The following is an 18,532-nucleotide window of genomic DNA, read 5'->3' as shown; positions in this document are numbered from 1 at the left end:
TCACAACTTTCATAAAAATCAATTCCAAGGGGATCACAGATCTATCATAAAAAAGCAAAACAGAGTGTCAGGCACAGACCGTGGAGGTGCGGCTTTCTCTTAGAAGTTCGGTCTCGGTTGTCTTTTGCAAGCCATCCAGAGTGACTTTTATCTACATTACTACGTGGGGCACAAGGGCAAGTTCAGCCACGAGTTTCTGGAGTTTGAGTTCTGACCAGACGGGAAATTAAGATAAGCCAACAACAGCAATTGTAAGAATGATGTCATGATCAGAAAAGAGGCTTATGTACATAAAAGTGTGATGGAGGAACTGAAGAGTATAATTTATGACAGGGAAATTATCAAAGAGGATGATGCGTTATGGCCTCCTCCCAACCAAGTGGGCTGGCAGGAGCTTGAAATCGTTATTGGAGATGAACACATTTCTTTTACAACATCAAAAATTGGTTCCCTTATTGATGTAAATCAATCCAAGGATCTGGAGGGCTTACGAGTATTTTATTATCTATGCCCAGGACCTGAAGTGTTTGGTCTTCAGTCTTACTGGATTACACTTCAAGATTAAACCAATCTAAATTGAATATTGGTGTGAACATGGCAGGGTGGGGGTAGTTTTTAATTACCATTATCAAGAAAATGTTGTGTATATCAGGGCAGTATTTTTTAACAAACTATAAATGTCTTTAATAAATATGTGATAAAAAACAATAAAACTTCTAGAGAATATAATACCTTCAAGACTTTGGTGAGGGAAATTCTTAAACAGAACACAAAAATCATTAGGAAAAGATCAACTTTAACACTGTCAAATTAATCATTGACTTCCTCAAAAGACATCAAGTGGGACCAGGTATTTGTAACACATATAAACAAGGATTTATATTTAGCATATATATAATTAATTTCTATAAATCAATGAGTTATATTTCAATAAAACAACTGAGATGATAATATACTAAAATGTAATTATGTGTTTTATCAATTCAGTCTTTATACTTGTTTCCAAAGCAATCCGTAATTTTTATTGGATTTTTATTTATAATAATTTTTGTGTCTTTATAGGACTCCAGTTGGTGGAAGAATTCAGTTGGCTATTGCCATTGTAATCACACTTTTCCCATTTATTTCATGGGTCTACATATATATTAACAAGGAAATGCGGTCCTCCTGGCCAACTCATTGCAAGACAGTAATTTAAATAAATTCAAGAACTTTGTTTTTAAAATGAATATTTTCAATCAATTTTTTATAAACATTAGAGGAACAAGCCAGGGAGTTTATTTTAGGTAATTTGGGCTAATAGAGTTTTTTTAAACTACAAATAACTTTTTAAGGGTGCGTATAATTTGATATAAGATTGGATGGGACAAGTCAGAGACAGTCTGATATTTTCGGAAGACTTTCTGCAGGGTCTTGTGTCATAATGTAGTGGAAAAGGCTAGAGAATAGAAGTTTAAAAATATGAGTTCTAACTCAACTTTGTAACTATGTAATTTGGGCAAATATATAAACCTCTTAGTGGATATTTCTTTATAACATAGGATTAATGCCACATCTACTTACTTATACAGTAGCAAGGATCAATCTAGATAATGTAAGAACACTCTGAAGATATAAAGTATTCGGAAAGATTACGGAGGGCTGTCCATGATTAAAATAGGGGGGAGCAGGGATTGGGTAATATACTGAAATAGAGGTTCAAGAGAGGGCTATACCTCGATCTTTCTTTCTTTCTTTTTTTTAAGACAGTCTCACTGTGTTGCCCAGGCTGGAGTGCAGTGGTATGATCATGGCCCACTGCAGTCTGGACCTCCCGGGGCTCAGGTGATCTCCTACCTCAGCCTCCCAAAGAGCTAGGACTACAAGTGTGCACCACTACGCCTGGCTAGTTTTTTTTTAAATTCTTCGTAGAGACAGGGTTTTGCCAAGTTGCCCAGGCTGGTCTTGAACTCCTGAGTTCAAGCGACCTGTCCACCTCAGCCTCCCAAAGTGCTGGGATTACAGGTGTGAGCCACCATGCCTAGCCCAGCCCTAAACTAATCTTATCCAGATCTGGCACAGTGCAGTGAACTCAAGGAGAACTCTAGATGAACCAAATGAGCAGGCATGTCTTGGAAAGAAAGGGAAGCTGGATAGAATAAAGGAATTAGGGACCAATCAGGAAGGAAATAGGGAATATAAGTACCTTCTAAATGAGAAATAAGGTCAAAATCTATACACATTCTTTACAAATGGATGTCCAAAGTAACCCTAGGGAGGAGAGGTTTTGTTTTTTCATTTCCATTTTCATTTTAAAATGGGTACTTGATGATTAGAAAACTTACCGTGTTTAGAACAACTTGGGTATTTGAATCTAACTTTCCAATTGCAAATTTTATGATACCTAAATACAGATACAGTATTTTCAGTGAAATTTTATTGTCCAAATGAGGGGGGCTTTAAATGTAAAATACACTGGATTTTAAAGACATGGGTAGCAAAAGAATGTAAAATATTTTTTGTATTGATTACATGTTGAAACAGTATTTTGGCTATATTGGGTTAAATATACCGTTAAGTTGATTTTATCTGTTTCTGTTTACTTTTATTTGCGTGGCCTACATTGCATTTCTGTTGGACAGTCCTATATTTAAGCATCTGGATGGCAACTTTTTTTTTTTTTTGGAGACAGAGTCTCACTCTGTCACCCAGGTTGGAGTGCAGTGGCCGGATCTCAGCTCACTGCAAGCTCCGCCTCCCGGGTTTACGCCATTCTCCTGCCTCAGCCTTCCGAGTAGCTGGGACTACAGGCACCCGCCACCTCGCCTGGCTAGTTTTTTGTATTTCTTAGTAGAGACGGGGTTTCACCATGTTAGCCAGGATGGTCTCAATCTCCTGACCTCGTGATCCGCCCGTCTCGGCCTCCCAAAGTGCTGGGATTACAGGCTTGAGCCACCGCGCCCGGCCTGAAGTCTTTATTAATGAAATTGAATTTAAGTATTATTAAATTTAATATTTCTATTAAAATTTTTTTTTTGAGATGGAGTCTTGCTCTGTCCCCCAGGCTGGAGTGCAGTGGCGCGATCTCAGCTCACTGCAATCTCTACCTCCTGGGTTCAAGCGATTCTCCTGCCTCAGCCTCCCAAGTAGCTGGGACTACAGGCACCTGCCACCATGCCCAGGTAATTTTTGTGTTTTTAGTAGAGACGGGGTTTCACCATGTTGGCCAGGCTGGTCCGGAACTCCTGACCTCAAGTGATCCACCCACCTCGGCCTCCCAAAGTGCTGGGATTATAGGCGTGAGCCACCATGCCCAGCCTGTTATTAAAATCTTTCTCACCTTCACATTTTTCTTCCATTGTTCTCTATTTCACACAAATCTAATCATGTATTTCCCCAGCTCAGAAAGTTCCAAGGGCTCCACACTATCTGACAAGTTAAATTCTAACTCTTGGCTCATCATTCAAGGCTCTCCATAATATAGCCCCAGCCTGCCCTTTTCTGCCGTATTTCTTGCCATATCCCCCTGCCCCCAGCCCGGCACCTTTTTGGTGAATCGTCACAGCATGACTGGCCATGTCTAACTTTGGCATATCCTTCGATGCCTCTGCTTTTGCTATTCTACTTGATATACTCTTCCCCACTTATTTAAGTCATTTTTCTACATTTTGTATGTCATCCCCAATCCCTTCGAACAAAATTAAATTCCTCTTCCATGTTCCCTCAGTCCTTTCTTTGTGTAACAGCAAATTTCACACATTTGAATGATGGATGTCCAATTCATGGTAAGATCTATGAGTGCAAGAGTACATTATAGTCACCTCTGGTCAGCTGAACAATGGCCCTCAAAGAGATCCATGTCCTAATCCCTGGAACCTATGTTACCTTATAGCACAAAATAAATTCTGCAGCTGTGATTAAGCCATCCTGAGATGGGGTTTACCTGGATGGGCCCTAAATGTTACTGTAAGTGTCCTTGCAAGACAAAGGCTGAAGTAGATCTGACTACGGAGAGCAGAGAATATGATACGACAGTAAAGAAAGATCTGAAGATGCTACGCTGCTGGCTTTGAAGATAGAAGAAGGGGCCATGATCCACAGAATGCAAGAAGTACAGCTCTGGAGGCTGAAGAGGATTCCTCCTAGACCCTCCTCAGGGAGCACGGCCCTGCCAACGCCTTGGTTTCAGCCAAGTGGAAATGACTTCAGACTTCTGACCTCCAGAACTGCAAGAGAACAAGTATGTGTTGATTTAAGCCACAGGTCTGTGGGAATTTGTTACAGCAGCCATAGAAAGCTAATACTCCTTTATATCCCTATAGTGCCCATGTATTCAACAGGCATGCTTATTTCTTATAGTTGTTTAGGCCCTGAATCATACTTACTCTACATCTGAATAGTTCCCATTTGCCATCTAGTGTTTCTGCACATAAGCCTTAGCATATATGAAAACGGTGTTAAACATGTCCCATTAGTGTTTAAAGGGAGTCAGTGTAAATTCATTTACCTGCTGTAGCTTCACACAGCAGTGGTTGGTGGCCCAAACAGACCAAACTGGCTGGCACATGGCTGCACTGCCACTTGGTCCTACGAATCCCAAGAGGACTACATGACTTTTCTGGAGGCCCTTCTTACAGGGATGGGAGCGCCACATGCTTACCCGTGAAATAACTCTTGGTAATTTTATTTACAAAATGGGAATACAAGCCTACAAAAATCCAAGTATACGTGTTCTGAACAAAAATTCTGCAAAGCTCATTTACACAGCAGGGTGAATAGAAAGTTTACCTGAGCTTATATGGTGAACTTGAAGTTACATAGTTAATACATGTAAATACATTCTCCTTGTAAAAAGTTAAAAAAGAATCAGGTAAGGCCAAATAAAATCCCTCAGGAGGACTATATGCCCCTTACAAAGACTATTCGCCCCTGCCTCAGTCTCCTCCCTGGTTTGTTTCTAACTTACAATGGATACATGAGCCGAAATAACATTTCTGAGTATTTTATCAACCAACACACACTGAAACTATAAATATATTTTGTTATGCAAGCTGAATACTAAACAATGAGACAGAGGATTTTTATTTTTTTGTTTAGGAGGGACAAACACATACAAAGCTCATTTTCTATCAAGTTAAACAAAATAAATTAGACTAACAATGGACGGCTCTTTCTTTCTTGTAATTCATAATTCTGTCTGGAACTCTGCCTCTCCCTTTCAATGTCATTTTGTCAGGATAGACATGAACTGTGCCAAACGCTTGGCTGTCTGGAGCTGTTTCAATAACTCCTTCTAGGCTGACGTGATATACACCAAAAGGATCCTCAGAGTAGCCACCATCATGGGTGTGACCAGCAAAGAAACACACCACGCACTCATGAGACCAAATGACTGCCAGGGCATCTCTGTAGTTCCAGGCCAGGCACACACTGTCAGAGGCGTCTGGGTAAATGGGAAGATGGCCTGTTAGTTAAAGAAAAGAAGAGTTATAAGCCAAGAAATATCTCTTCTATAAAAATAAATGGCTGAAAGTTAATACTCAGAAAAAGAAAAAAAATTGCTATCTCATTATGCAAATGAACTGAGACCAGAGAGAATTCACACACATGAGAAAACTAGGCCATCTACAGCCACGTCTCTGGAGCTTAGAAGGGTGAGACAGTTCACATGAGGTGCGACAGGCTGCTGCAGAGGCAAAACCCTGAATCTCTGAGGCCTACGTCGTCTCAAGCTGCCCAAACACTGAGGAAGATCGAGGGTGTCCTATGCAGGGCAGTCTGCAAAGGCAGCCCGAAATTGGACAGGTGCTGTGCTGGAATCCAATCCCATTGATTTCCTTAAATATGAATGTTATATACATAGAATGATTTAACACTAAATAATTAAAGAGCAGGCCGGGTGTGGTGGCTCACGCCTGTAATCCCAACACTTTGGGAGGCCAAGGCAGCTGGATCACCTGAGGCCAGGAGTTCAAGACCAGCCTGGACAACATGGTGAAACCTGTTTCTACTAAAAATATAAAAATCAGCCAGGCATGGTGGTGGGTGCCTGTAGTCCCAGCTACTCGGGAGGCTGAGGCAGAAGAACTGCTTGAACCCAGCAGGTGGAGGTTGCAGTGAGCCAAGATCACACTACCACACTTCAGCCTGGGTGACAAAGGGAGACTCCGTCTCAAAAAATGTAAATATAAATAAATAAACAAACAGTTTAGGGATGGGCCATGGATCATGTGTCACTGACATAAACAATGTCTCAGAACTGATTTGTGAGACTTCAAACACCCATGAGATCAAGGTAACCATACCCACTTTACAGATGAAAAACAGTTAAAACAGGGAAGATTTATACTGGCGTCCACAGGAGATATGTGGAAGTAGAGTGAGGAGAAGTTGGAATTTCTAACAGCAACACATCTATGATCAAGCCACGGTTCTCACTCTGAAGTACAGCTCACGTTGCACCTTCCCATTAAATCACTTTTTTCTATTGTTCGTTTTTATTCTAAAATTTAAACATGCTTCTACTTAATATCTGTAATACAAGTTGTTGTTGTTTTTTTTTAAAGTGCATACACGCGCTGAGTACCACCTAAGGGCTAAGCGTCCAAAGGCGCGTGCAGCTTTCCAGCACCTCAAAGCCATACTGACTCATCTATCAAGTCCCTGCAGCATTTGACACAATTAGTTGTCCCGTCTCCCTGAAACGCTTGGATTCCAGGACCCCACTGTTTCCCCTAGTGGTGTCTTTCTAGTTTTTCCCCAACTTCGATGGCCACTAATTTCCAGTCTCCTTTGCCAGTTGCCCCTCATTTCCCCAACGTCTTACCAGGAGTACCTGAATGCTTGGTCTTCGGACTTCTCTATTTATACCTAATGCATTGGTGATCTCTTAGTGATTTATATGCCTTAAATGTCATCTATATTCTTTCAACTTCCACATTTATTATCTAGCCCAAATCTCTATTCTGAATTTCAGACTTCTAATGTCTAAACTGCCCACTCAACATCTCCACTGATGTCTGGTAGGCATCTGAAACTTCTATTTCCAAACCTGAACCCCTGCCCTCTCCACTCACATCCCTCATCCTGCCGTGTCCCCTATCTTAGCTAATGGCAATTCTATCCTTCCAACTGCATGGCTAAAATTCAAAACGTAGGGTGACCTCGGAGTAGCTACCATGAAAGTTAAAAAGCAAAAGAAAATGTCTATTACACTTTAACTTTTAAATTTTACTAAAGAAAACTTCAATCATTACGTTTTTAAAAGTTTGCCTTTCCAGTTTCTAGGCTTACATCAAATGGTAGAAGAAATTTAAGAGACTGCTAAGCTAGATTGGTGTACCGCCATGAGTAAAAAGAAAAGGGAAGAACACAGGATCACATGGGAAAGGGGATGGAGACATAAAGCATGGATTCTAGTCTCAGTGCTGTCAGCAGCTCCATGATTCTGCTATGCAATTCAGTCTCTTTGGGCTTCAGTTTCCTTATCTTTACAATTCAAAGGCTTGCTATATGATCTCTAGCTTCCTTTCAGCTCCAGAACAGGCTGACAGTGGAAAACTTAAAAGCAGACACAAGTCAAGAAGTATCCTAGTTTCTGAGACCAGTTATTACAGAACCAAAAGGTGTCACATCATTCCAGCAACCCAAGGGCACTCATCTCTTCCAACCCTTGAATGACATTTGGTATTCGAGTGGTAGCAGAAACACTTCTCCTTCTATGTGTTTTTACCACATCAGTGGAAGATTAATAAGTAAAAACTACCTTTACAGATAGAAATATAGTTTTACATAATCAACTATCTGAATAGCCTATCATTTTCAAAGGGGTTTCTTTTTTTTTTTTTTGAGACGGAGTTTCACTCTTGTTGCCCAGGCTGGAGTGCAGTGGGGTGATCTTGGCTCACTGCAACCTCCACCTTCTGGTTTCAGGTGATTCTCCTGCCTCAGCCTCCCAAGTAGCTGGGATTACAGGCACCTGCCACCACGTCTGGCTAATTTTTGTATTTTTAGTAGAGATGGGGTTTCACCATGTTGGTCAGGCTGGTCTCGAACCCTGACCTCATGATCCGCCCACCTCAGCCTCCCAAAGTGCTGGGATTACAGGCATGAGCCACTGTGCTTGGCCAGGGGTTTCATATTCATAATTTCATTAGATACACTATTGAGAATACTGCAGTTTATAGGTTTGCTATTTGCCCAGGCCCACACAGCTCATATAAACCAGAGCCAGAATGGCATCCTGTCCTTCCGGCTCTCAGTCTAGCCTTCTCACCTGTTACCCCACATCAATCTAATTCTAAACCAAGGGCTCTAATCTCAACCTCCAATCCAAGTCTCCCCATCATGCTGCAAATCCAAATTCAGTTCCGTGTATGTGTGTCTTCACGTGCGCATGTGCGCACACACGCGTTTTAAGCACCCCTGGATTCCTACAATCTCTGATGGCAGTGTATCCATCAAAAATGATTCTAAATGAAAATTATACAAATCTAACTTCCTTGTGACTCTGTGGGAGGCACAGCTAGAGAACTGCACAGTGCTCCCTGCCAGCTGAGCCTTTAGCCCGCATCCCCTATAATACCAGGGGATGCATTTTCCTGCATCTAGGCAGCAGTGGCCTCTGTTTGGTGGCCACTTTGCTGACAGGCAGGTCTCGAAGGCTGAGATTTGGTATGGTCCCCGAACGGAATTTCTCACTTAGAAATTACTTCATTAGAGTTTAAGAAACTCAGGGCTTCCTACCTTGAGGAAAAGATCTACGCCCTGGTACTGACTTCCACCAACAAATTGTTTAGTGTGGCGTCAAGCTCCTTTATAAGCTGATTGCATCCTGGATTCCACACTTCAGAATTCAGCTCAGTGTTTTTTCTTTGTGCTTGGCTTTATTTATGTATTTATTTATTTATTTTTGAGATAAGATCTTTGTTACCCAGGCTGGAGTGCAGTGGCATGATCTCCGCTCACTGCAACCTCCACCTTCTGGTTCATGCAATTCTCCTGCCTCAGCCTCCCAAGTAGCTGGAGCTACAGGCGCGTGCCACCATGCCCTGCTAACTTTTTTAAATATTTTTAGTAGAGATGGGCTTTCATCATGTTGGCCAGGCTGAATTCAGCTTGTTTTTAATTTTGAGTCAAGTTTCTTGGTAATTTTTATGTCTTAGTTATCATGGTGAAGTCATCTCACCTTTGGGTTCTTGCTTCTCTTATGGAGAGAGGGTTTAAAAAAAAAAAAAACTTAGAAAAAGCCAAACTTCTGGAGTGTTTATTTTCGTATTAATGTCACTATTCTGCTAGTGATATTATACTAAAGTTTTACAAAATGTTAACGTTGGAGGAAACAGCAAAGCATAGAAGTGACTGCTCTGAATTATTTCTTACAAATGCATGCGAATCTAAAATGATTTCAATAATAATATTAATGTTTAAAAAAGAAATGACTTCATAAACTGATCTCATTTGAGGAAATTCGACTTTGAACCTAAAAGACCAACTCACAGGCTCCAATATATGGCAAGATGTTTCTGTTATTTACGTTTTCCTGTTTCATCCTTAAATGTTAATCTTATATTCAGGTGGTTTCTCAATAGAAATGTTTAAACTAAGTGTCCATTTTATAGAAAGAGGATATCAAAACACAAATATTGTTAGTATGCTTTAACACCTAACTTTTCCCAATCTCTAAAATGTTGGTGTAATCAGATAATTTAAATACTTACTCACAATCACCACCTTTTCTTGGTTTGTGTCAGAGAATGTAAGCACTTCATTCAACCAGTTTAGCTGTTCTTGGCTGAATCCTCCATTAAACTGGACAAACTGGGGCTCAGAAAGTCCTGAAATGAATTCAGTAAGTTAGACCCATCAAAAGTCATTTTTTCCCCTCATTTGGACATTCAAATTTAGTTAATGTAGGGACACTTGTTTTTTCTTTACGAACATCTGATTAGCAATAATCAACTTAAAATAGGAAATCACAAGCATTTAGAGAAATATATAAATACATCACACTGCATCTCACTCTTGACAGTCCCCTGCTTACTTCGCTGGCTTTCCATTAGACTAAAAATGCAAACTTCTTATTAAGTCCACTGAGCCACTACATAGTCTTGGCCCTGTTTACACTCCAAAATCATCTTGTACCTCCCTGGCCCTTTCCTGTGCTCTTCAACAGTGCTCAAGTCTTATTCCATTTAGTGCCTGTGCATGTTTTTCCCTCAGTCTGCTAACTCCCTATGCCCATTCTTTCCCAGGGAGACTCCTCCTTGTCATTTAGGTCTCAGCTTAAATATCTTTCTCCTTGGAGAGGCTTTCCCTAATCACCTAATCTAAAATAGTAACCCTAATCCTTTTCCACAACACTCTATAACATCATACGCTATTTCCTTGGCAGCACTTATGACCATGGAAATAACCTTGTTTCTGTTTCATTTATCATGTCTTGCCCACTTACTGTGTTTGCTCCCTCCATTCCATCCATCAAAAAAGTTAATATTGTTAGTATTGTTTACAGCTCAGAATAGCTACTTCTGGAAAAAGTGCCCGGCCTAGAATAGGCATTTAAAATATCTGTTAATCAATCTTGAATAAGCTGTAACCAATCCATGTGAGAGCAGGCGTGTGAGAAATCCTGACCCTGAACAAGTGACAATATTCTTTTACCTTAATTGTCCATCTTCCTGCTGAATAAAAGGTAGTTGAAGAATTTAAAGACAATCTATTAGATTCTCAGCTCAAAGGAATAATTCACCTTGAGGACTATTCAGTTCCGTATTTGGATTGTGCTCCCTCAATATCTTCATACACTGCTCGTATTTTGGAGAAGACTGATCCATGCCCAAGACACTCAAGTCATACGCATCAAGTAAAACGAACCGGAATTTAGGGAATGGTACAAAATGATAAGCATAATAATCCTCTGAAGGCATGGTCTCGGGATGATGTACGATCTGATCTTCTAGAAACTTAGTGTTAAGTTTAGAGTGTGTTAAATACTCTCTACTGAAGTTATAGAATTCGTGGTTTCCCCATGTATGATGAACTGGCACTTTAAGCCTCTTGAATGTGTCCATAACAAGTTCTAGGGACTTTTCGGATGCATTATACTGTGCATTATATCCATCGATGATATCTCCAAGCTGAAGGACACAACAGGGCGTGCTGCTTTCATTATTCCAGTCTTCAATGGCGCCCTGTAAGTGAAGAAGACTATGTCTGTAGTATCGCCGCCTGGTTCCTTGGAAATTATAGCCATCTTCTAAGTCAGCATATTGAACATCTGCAATAACGCCAAAGGAGAAAAGACGCTCTGAACTCTCACTTAGGGCTTCAGGGCTGGGTTTATCATCCATAACCTCCAAACAGGTTTCTAAATAAACTAAAGTAAAAAAAGACAGCTAAATTATAAACGTTTTAATTTCCCAATTTCACTGCAGAAAATGATAAAGGGAATGTTAAAGGTTAATTCATTAGACAGCTTGGTACAGGAAAAAGTACATGGGCTTTAGAGTCCAACAGTCTTAGGTCTAAACTACTAACCATCTAAAACACTCGCTTTCTCTTCTGGAAAATAGATAATCTCTTTCAGAAGAGTAACAATTTACAAAAGGTACTATCCTATCAATAAATAGACATTCTAATGCTAATAAAGTCCAATTTAAGTCTGGAATAATGGCTGATTTTTAAGAAATATTTATTTTAAACACACACACACACACGCCCCCCCCACACACACACCTGTCCCACAAACACCAAATAATTCTATCAAAAACTTCAAGATTATTATTTTTTTAAGTAAGCTGTATATTACATTCATTCACTGTATGTACTTTGCAAGATTCCTATTATGGGTTATTTTGTGTCAGGCTGAATCTTTGCTCTTCCTTGGTGGGTAGGTCACCCAAAATAAGTTTCTCATATTTTATATCTGAAGTAATAGGTGAGGGGGAGGCAATGCAGATATGAAAGGAGAGGAATAATTTGAAACAACAATAACAAAAACATCCAGCACAAAAACCAACTGACGTGACTATTATCATTTCTGTGAGCAGTGGTTCCTGCTTCTTCAATAGTTGGGATTAAAATTTGCTTTTTTTGTTTGTGGTTTTTTGTTTTTGTTTTTTTTTTTTTTTTTGCATGGTCTCACTATGCTGCCCAGGCTGGTCTTGGACCCAAGCAATCCTTCCACCTCAGCCTCCCAAGTAGCTGGGATTACAGGTAGGAGACACCACACCAGCCCTGGATCCTAATTTGAACCAGGGTTTTTTTTTCTTTTAAACTTGAATATTAACCTACCCCACATCAAAACAGAAAAGATGAAATCTTTTCTTCTTATAAATGATCTCTGCCCTGCCTCAGTGGCCAAAAAGAGCAAGATTTAACCTTGAAAAAACTATTATTCGATTGTTTAAACTGTAAATTATAATCTCTTAAATGAGCCCAGAACGCTAATGATTCAAACAAAAATCAAAGGCCAAAATCCTAAATTGTCAACAATTTTTGTCATAAAGACTATAGTAATTAACTGTTGCTGTGGTGTCTGAATTTATTTAAAACCTAAAAATTCATTTGACTTTCCAAAATTACTTTCAGACTCCTCATCTCTAGTCATTTGACAAATGTATCTACAGAGTTCCTACTGAAACCTCTACGGACATGTAAAATCCCAACTCTAAGAGTACTCCTATAAGAGATGAAAACAACTCCACAATTGGAATAAGGATAAGACTTCGATTTGACTTATCTGAGAATTAGGGGCCTCTTTTCATCCTAAAACTGTTGTTACTAATGATACACTCTTTAATCCACCTAATTATAAGTTTCAGCTACTTTCTTCCTTAATCTGGTTGGGTATATCTAGCCCTAAAATAGGTAACAGCACCAGAAAGAGATGGAAATCCTTACACATGGTATTCTCATACTTTTTTTAATTTGCCCGCTTCTTCCTGCAGCCCCCATCTGAAAATCTCATTAGATAGCAAGCCAGTAAGTATGTATGAGGGTGTGTAAATTAGAGGTAATCTGATTGGAAAAGCGGGTAACTTCAATAAATTACAGGAAATACAAAAATCCATCTAAGTCAGTTTAAAAATCTCTAGCCTTATGTTAGGTTTCAAATATTTGCGATTCCAAGTTCAGATTAATAGAAGAATCAAATCAGAAGATAACTTAGCAAGTATATAACATGAATATTATCACCAAGGTTAAGAGAAAACTATTTGTGGGGGGTGATCTTATCCCCTGCCAAGTGAGCTTGTTTTTGTCTTTAAATTCAGAGCCTTTATGGTGACAATATGTGTTGTGGATCTCCTAGAGGGGATAGAGTCCCAATGAACTGGATCTTCTCTCCAGAAGACAGCTGTTATTTTTGCCTACCCAGCATTCATTTCCTGTTCTTAAGGTGACAGCACCCCAATTTTTCTCTAGGCATTTTTCCAATTTCCCACTCTCAGTTCTTGTGGTCTGACCTCCATCCCCATTCACCAGCTGGGGAAGTGAAATCGCAGACACATGGCCCAGACCTGGCCAATAAAAGCCTAGTTTCCTCTGGCCAGTTAGGGGTAGGCATGCAACTCAAGCTAGGTCACAATAAGCATCAGCCCTGGGACAGGCGCTGGCACTACTAGCAAAAGTAGTCACTGTCTCCTAAGCTGATAAACTAAGGCTTCAATTTTTGGAGAAAAATGAACGGACAAGAAATCCAACACAGAAGGAAACAATTCTGAATGATGGAAAGACAGAGATTTCTGAAAACATTAGTTGAATACCTAAATTCACCTGTCCCTGGTAGAACCATTTCTGGTCATTCAGTTACACATATCAGCACATAAATTCTCCTGGGCTTAAAGCTAAATCAAATTTATTTTCTGTCATTTGATACCAAAATCCTCTCAAATACACCTTCCACTGGAACACAGTTCAGTTTAGAAAAACTCAAGGCTATCCTAAGAACTGGCAATTTTTAAGGAAAGTTAATGTGGAGAGAAGCACCAAGGGGCACACTTCAAAATAGCAATGTGTTCTGGGGGAAAAAGAGAGATCCAAAGTGTTGAATATACATGGCTTTTAAAAATAAGGTTAGTATCCCTTTATCCAAAATACTTGGGACCAGAAGTGTTTTAGATTTCGAACTTTTTCAGATTTTGGAATATACTTAACAGTTGAGCATTCCTGATCTGAAAATCCAAAATCCAAAATGCTCCAATGAACATTTCCTTTGAACTTTATGTTGGTGCTCAAGTTTCTGATTTGGGAGCATTTCAGATTTCAGAAACACATTCAGGGAAGACAGGATCAGACGTGAGTATGTCAGGGCAAAAAGAACCAGGTGGTTAGGGAACTGACTCTCCTAGCGAGTTTAGCCTTTCCTTTCTTGGTTCAGGGAGATGTTGAGGGAGCTCAGAAAGATTGGTCCTGGTGAACAGAGAGATCAAAAACTCAAAGCCACCTCCAGTGAGGAAATTTAGAATTAATATGCATTCTAATGTCAGAAAGTTTTTCAAAATAGCTCCCTCCTTCCACCAAATACAGACACACACAAAAAAAATCAGTGAGTAGAGGATAATTGTTGAAGCTAGGAATGGGTGCAAGAGGTTTATTCTAACTACTTTTATGTGTGTTTAAAAATGTATATATAGGCCGGGCACGGTGGCTCACACCTGTAATCCCAGCACTTTGGGAGGCCGAGGCGGGCGGATCACGAGGTCAGGAGATCGAGACCATCCTGGCTAACATGGTGAAACCCCATCTCTACTAAAAATACAAAAAATTAGCTGGGTGTGGGGGCAGGCATCTGTAGTCCCAGCTACTCAGGACGCTGAGGTAGGAGAATGGTGTGAACCTGGGAGGCGGAGCTGGCAGTGAACAGAGATCGTGCTACTGCACTCCAGCCTGGGCAACAGAGCGAGGCTCCATCTCAAAAAAAAAAAAAAAAAAATTATAAAGTTTAAAAAAAAAATTCAAAAATTTAGAGAAAATCAAACCTGGAAAAATTAGAAGACCTAAGGAAATATTTCGCTTTTGAATAGAAAGGAGAATGGCAAGTTTTAGTGAACTTTGTTTTCAAAGTCTGCCTGCACCATTTATTATATGCTACATTATCTAAGTTTTAAAGAGGTATTATGAAGTGCTGAAAGTGCTTTGAAAGACCCAGAACTGAATTATAGTCCTTGTGTTTCCTGGAGCAAAATAACCTTCAACAGGTTATTGTGAGCTTCAACTGAGTTATGATCACAGTAAACTATTACTTTGTAAATCTCTGTAAACCATAAAGTACTCTATGCATGTTAAGAAAATAATTTTAAAATTATATATCTGAAAATCTGTCTAATGAGCCTCAGATAATTGAAACTACTGCAACATTTTAATAGAAGAGAATAATGTAGAAAAGTTTGTAAGAGTTGCTCTCAAAATTCCCATCAAGTCATGGTACAGGGTAAGTAGCCAGCATTTTGAGAAAACCACCTTAGGCATATATATATATATATATGTGTGTATATATATATATATATATATTTTTTTTTTTTTTTTCCTGAGACAGGGTCTGGCTCTGTTGCCTGTTGCCCAGGCTGGAGTGCAGTGGTGCAATCACGGCTCACTGTAGCCTCAACTTCCTGGGCTCAAGTGATCCTCCCAATTCAGCCTCCCTGGTAGCTAGGACTACAGGCATGTACCACCACACTTGGCTTTTTTGGGGGGCTTTTTTCTTTTGTTTTTGTAGAGATAGGGTTTTGCCATGTTGTCCAGGCTGGTCTCAAGCTCCTGAGCTCAAGTGATCCACCTGCCTCAGGCCTCCCATATCCAAGGATGCTTAATTACTGAAAAGTTGCTACAAGATCATACTAATAAAACTTCTCCAATACTTAAGATCGGCAGAAGGCTGAAGTTCCTTGTGGAAAGCCTTCAAGCATCAATAATGAACTTGTAAAAGAAGTAGCTCTATCCTGAAAAAAGTATGTTTCCTTCACTCTATTGTCAAAGGTGAAGGGGGCAGCAGGGGAAGTCTAGAGATTAATAAAGGAGACTCTGTTAAGAGAAACTACTGTTAACAGAGGCTCCTAGCCTAAGGGTGCAGCAGACGTTTTCTATGCAGAGAGCATACCAAAAGGAAACTTAAGTCGGGACAGGAAATGTTTGTGGTTAGGAGTTAGGCCCAAGGGGCAGGGGTCTGGAACAAAAATGCAGTAAACACATTAGGGTGCTGGGAAGTTCACAAAAAGTTAGGGCCTAGCTGTCCCAGTCAAACCAGCCTAAAGTTATGTCAATAACAAAATCTGATCACTATTGATAGAACCAATATCAGATGATACTAATCCATGCCCTGCTTCTCTCAAGAAAAATATCTAAATTGGGGCCGGGTACAGTGGCTCACGCCTGTAATCTAGCATTTTGGGAGGCTGAGGCGGGCGGATCACATCAGGAAACTGAGACTGTCCTGGCTAACACGATGAAACACTGTCTCTACCAAAAATACATTTAAAAAAAAAAAATTAGCCAGGCTGGTGGCACGCACCTGTAGTCCCAGCTACTTGGGAGGATGAAGGAGGAGAATCACTTGAACCCAGGAGGCAGAGGTTGCAGTGAGCTGAGATCGCACCACTGCACACTCCAGCCTGGGCGACAGAGGGAGACTGCGTCTCAAAAAACAAAAAAAAAAGAAAAGAAAAAAGAAAAATATCTAACTTGGAAAACAAAACATAAACCTCAATTGTTAACTTTGGTGGTTTCACAGCAGTAATAAAAGTGATAAGGATATACACGATAACACTGTAGGCACCTTCTGACACTAAGGTTTCATGGGTCCTTGCCATCAGGCTCAGGTGTTACTAGCAATTCATCCAAAATGCAGTTATAAAACACCTACTTTGAGTCAGGAACTATTTTATTTTTATTTTATTTATTTTTTAGAGGCATAGTCTTGCTTTGTTGCCTAGACTGGAATGCAGTGGCCTGATCACAGCTCACTGCAGTTTCAAACTCCTAGGCTCCAGCGATCCACTCACCTCCGCCTCCCAAAATGATGGCATTACAGGCGGAAGCCACCACATCTGGCCCCAAGAACTATCACTTCAATGATAGTATTTTATTTAATATTATAAAATTAATATGAAGAAGTTGCTACTAAAAGAAGCACTTTAGCAAATAAAATTTAATAGATGAGCTAGAAACACTGACTTCAATCTTAATTTGGGTGTCTGATCAGGTAACCTACAATTGGGCAATTAGAGATGAACAATACTTTTTCTATGCTATTTGCCTGACTACACAAGGTACTTTTATGTCTTTTTGTCAATTACAGGAAAAAATTATCCCTGGGCAAACAAATACACAAAGATAAAAGAGTAAAAATCTTACCCACGGGCAACTTTAAGATAGAAAAAAAATAGTTTGATTAACGACTTGAAGTGCTGAACAAACATTTAAGAACTCTGGCAGAAATTTCTGAAAATCCTAGTCCAACCAACAATCAAAAAACACAGGTAACAGGATGCTCCGTTACTGGGTTAGAGAGCAGCACAGTTGGCTAGTATGGCCAACTCATAGAAAACAAGCAAACCAACCATGCTCTGGTCCAACACTCACCAGAGCACGAGTTTCTCCTACTCGGTGTCGGTCCCTTGCGGGGAAAAAAAAAAAGCCACACAGGAGCGGGATCTGTAGTTAAGTCATTAGAGGTTTTTGCAAAGCAACCACCGAGGTAGGGGCGGGGAGGAAGTGGTTAATATTGCGAATCTTAAAGGCAGATGGAATGAAGTTAGACTTGCACAAGGAACGAAAAACATACGGATGCTCTTGGCCTCATTAATAAAGAACATAAGCAGTTCCAGGCGAGGAACCCATAACAAACTTCAAATCACGAAACTTTAGGAAGCAAGGGAGTCCGTGAGAGTATTTTAAGAAACTGGGGCCCAGAAAGACTAAGTTAAGGGACGGGATATCATGCCATCTACACTTCTTTATACACTGCTATGCTTTATTAATTAGGGTACAATATAATATTAAATAACTAGAAGCGCTGGGCATTTAAAGTTCTTCCAGACCACCCAAACCACTCAAATTATCCTAATTAGCAATTTTTTTTTTTAAGTTACAGATTATTTCAATTGCAATGGGTCGGTTTCTATTTCAAAGATGTAAAGGAGTCAACAATCTTGCACTTCCTCTTGGCCGGCAGGACGACGTTGACAAAGTCGGCCAGACAAGGAAGGGTTACGGGGGCTGCCTAGTCCTGTGGGTTTCTAGGCAGTGTGTTCTCTCTTCCGAGGTTGGGGTGTCCCCGGGGCGAGGAGCTGGCTGTGGTCACCTAAGCCCCCGACCAAGGCGGCGCGCCCCCAGCGCTTCGGGCCGCCTTGCCTCGGCCCAGCCGCCCACCTGGACCCCTAAGGCATCCCCCTTCCGTGGCTCCGCGGTCCCGTGGCACCGCCCAGCCCGCGCCGGACCCGCCTCCAGCCGCAAGCAACCACCTACCGTGCGCCGGCCCCTCAGCTGAAAGGATCCAGCCTACGGGATAAGCAACCGCGCCACCAACGAGCGGGACGGACAGAGCGGCTCCTTC

The 18,532-nt window shown here is 40.5% G+C and overlaps 2 protein-coding genes and 1 pseudogene across 15 annotated transcripts in view; 2 read left to right on the top strand and 1 right to left on the bottom strand.

Annotated features, from left to right (window-relative positions):
* Positions 1-6,514, top strand: part of TMEM220 (transmembrane protein 220) — a 21,585-nt gene extending 15,071 nt beyond the window's left edge. For 4 of the 8 annotated variants that reach the window (XM_077969603.1, XM_002800292.4, XM_028835768.2 and 1 more), the window contains one exon: positions 1,063-2,565. In XM_077969603.1, the coding sequence (XP_077825729.1) occupies positions 1,063-1,198 (136 nt within the window). In that variant the 3' untranslated portion in view covers positions 1,199-2,565. 8 annotated transcript variants of the gene reach the window in all.
* Positions 1-18,518, bottom strand: part of ADPRM (ADP-ribose/CDP-alcohol diphosphatase, manganese dependent) — a 20,972-nt gene extending 2,454 nt beyond the window's left edge. For 2 of the 7 annotated variants that reach the window (XR_013405831.1, XR_013405833.1), the window contains exons 1-5: positions 18,445-18,518; positions 10,730-11,356; positions 9,699-9,815; positions 5,138-5,443; positions 3,298-4,205 (exon numbers count right to left, since the gene is read on the bottom strand). Coding sequence is in view for 4 of the 7 variants with exons in the window: in XM_015118508.3 (XP_014973994.2) it covers positions 4,165-4,205; positions 5,138-5,443; positions 9,699-9,815; positions 10,730-11,330 (1,065 nt within the window). In the remaining 3 variants the exon portion in view is untranslated. 7 annotated transcript variants of the gene reach the window in all.
* On the top strand, positions 132-709 carry LOC144335336 (protein mago nashi homolog pseudogene; annotated as a pseudogene).
* Positions 18,519-18,532: the final 14 nt, after the last annotated feature.

The sequence above is a fragment of the Macaca mulatta genome, chromosome 16, assembly GCF_049350105.2.
Source record: "Macaca mulatta isolate MMU2019108-1 chromosome 16, T2T-MMU8v2.0, whole genome shotgun sequence".
NCBI lineage: Eukaryota > Metazoa > Chordata > Mammalia > Primates > Cercopithecidae > Macaca > Macaca mulatta.
This window is presented reverse-complemented; position numbering and strand designations above follow the sequence as displayed.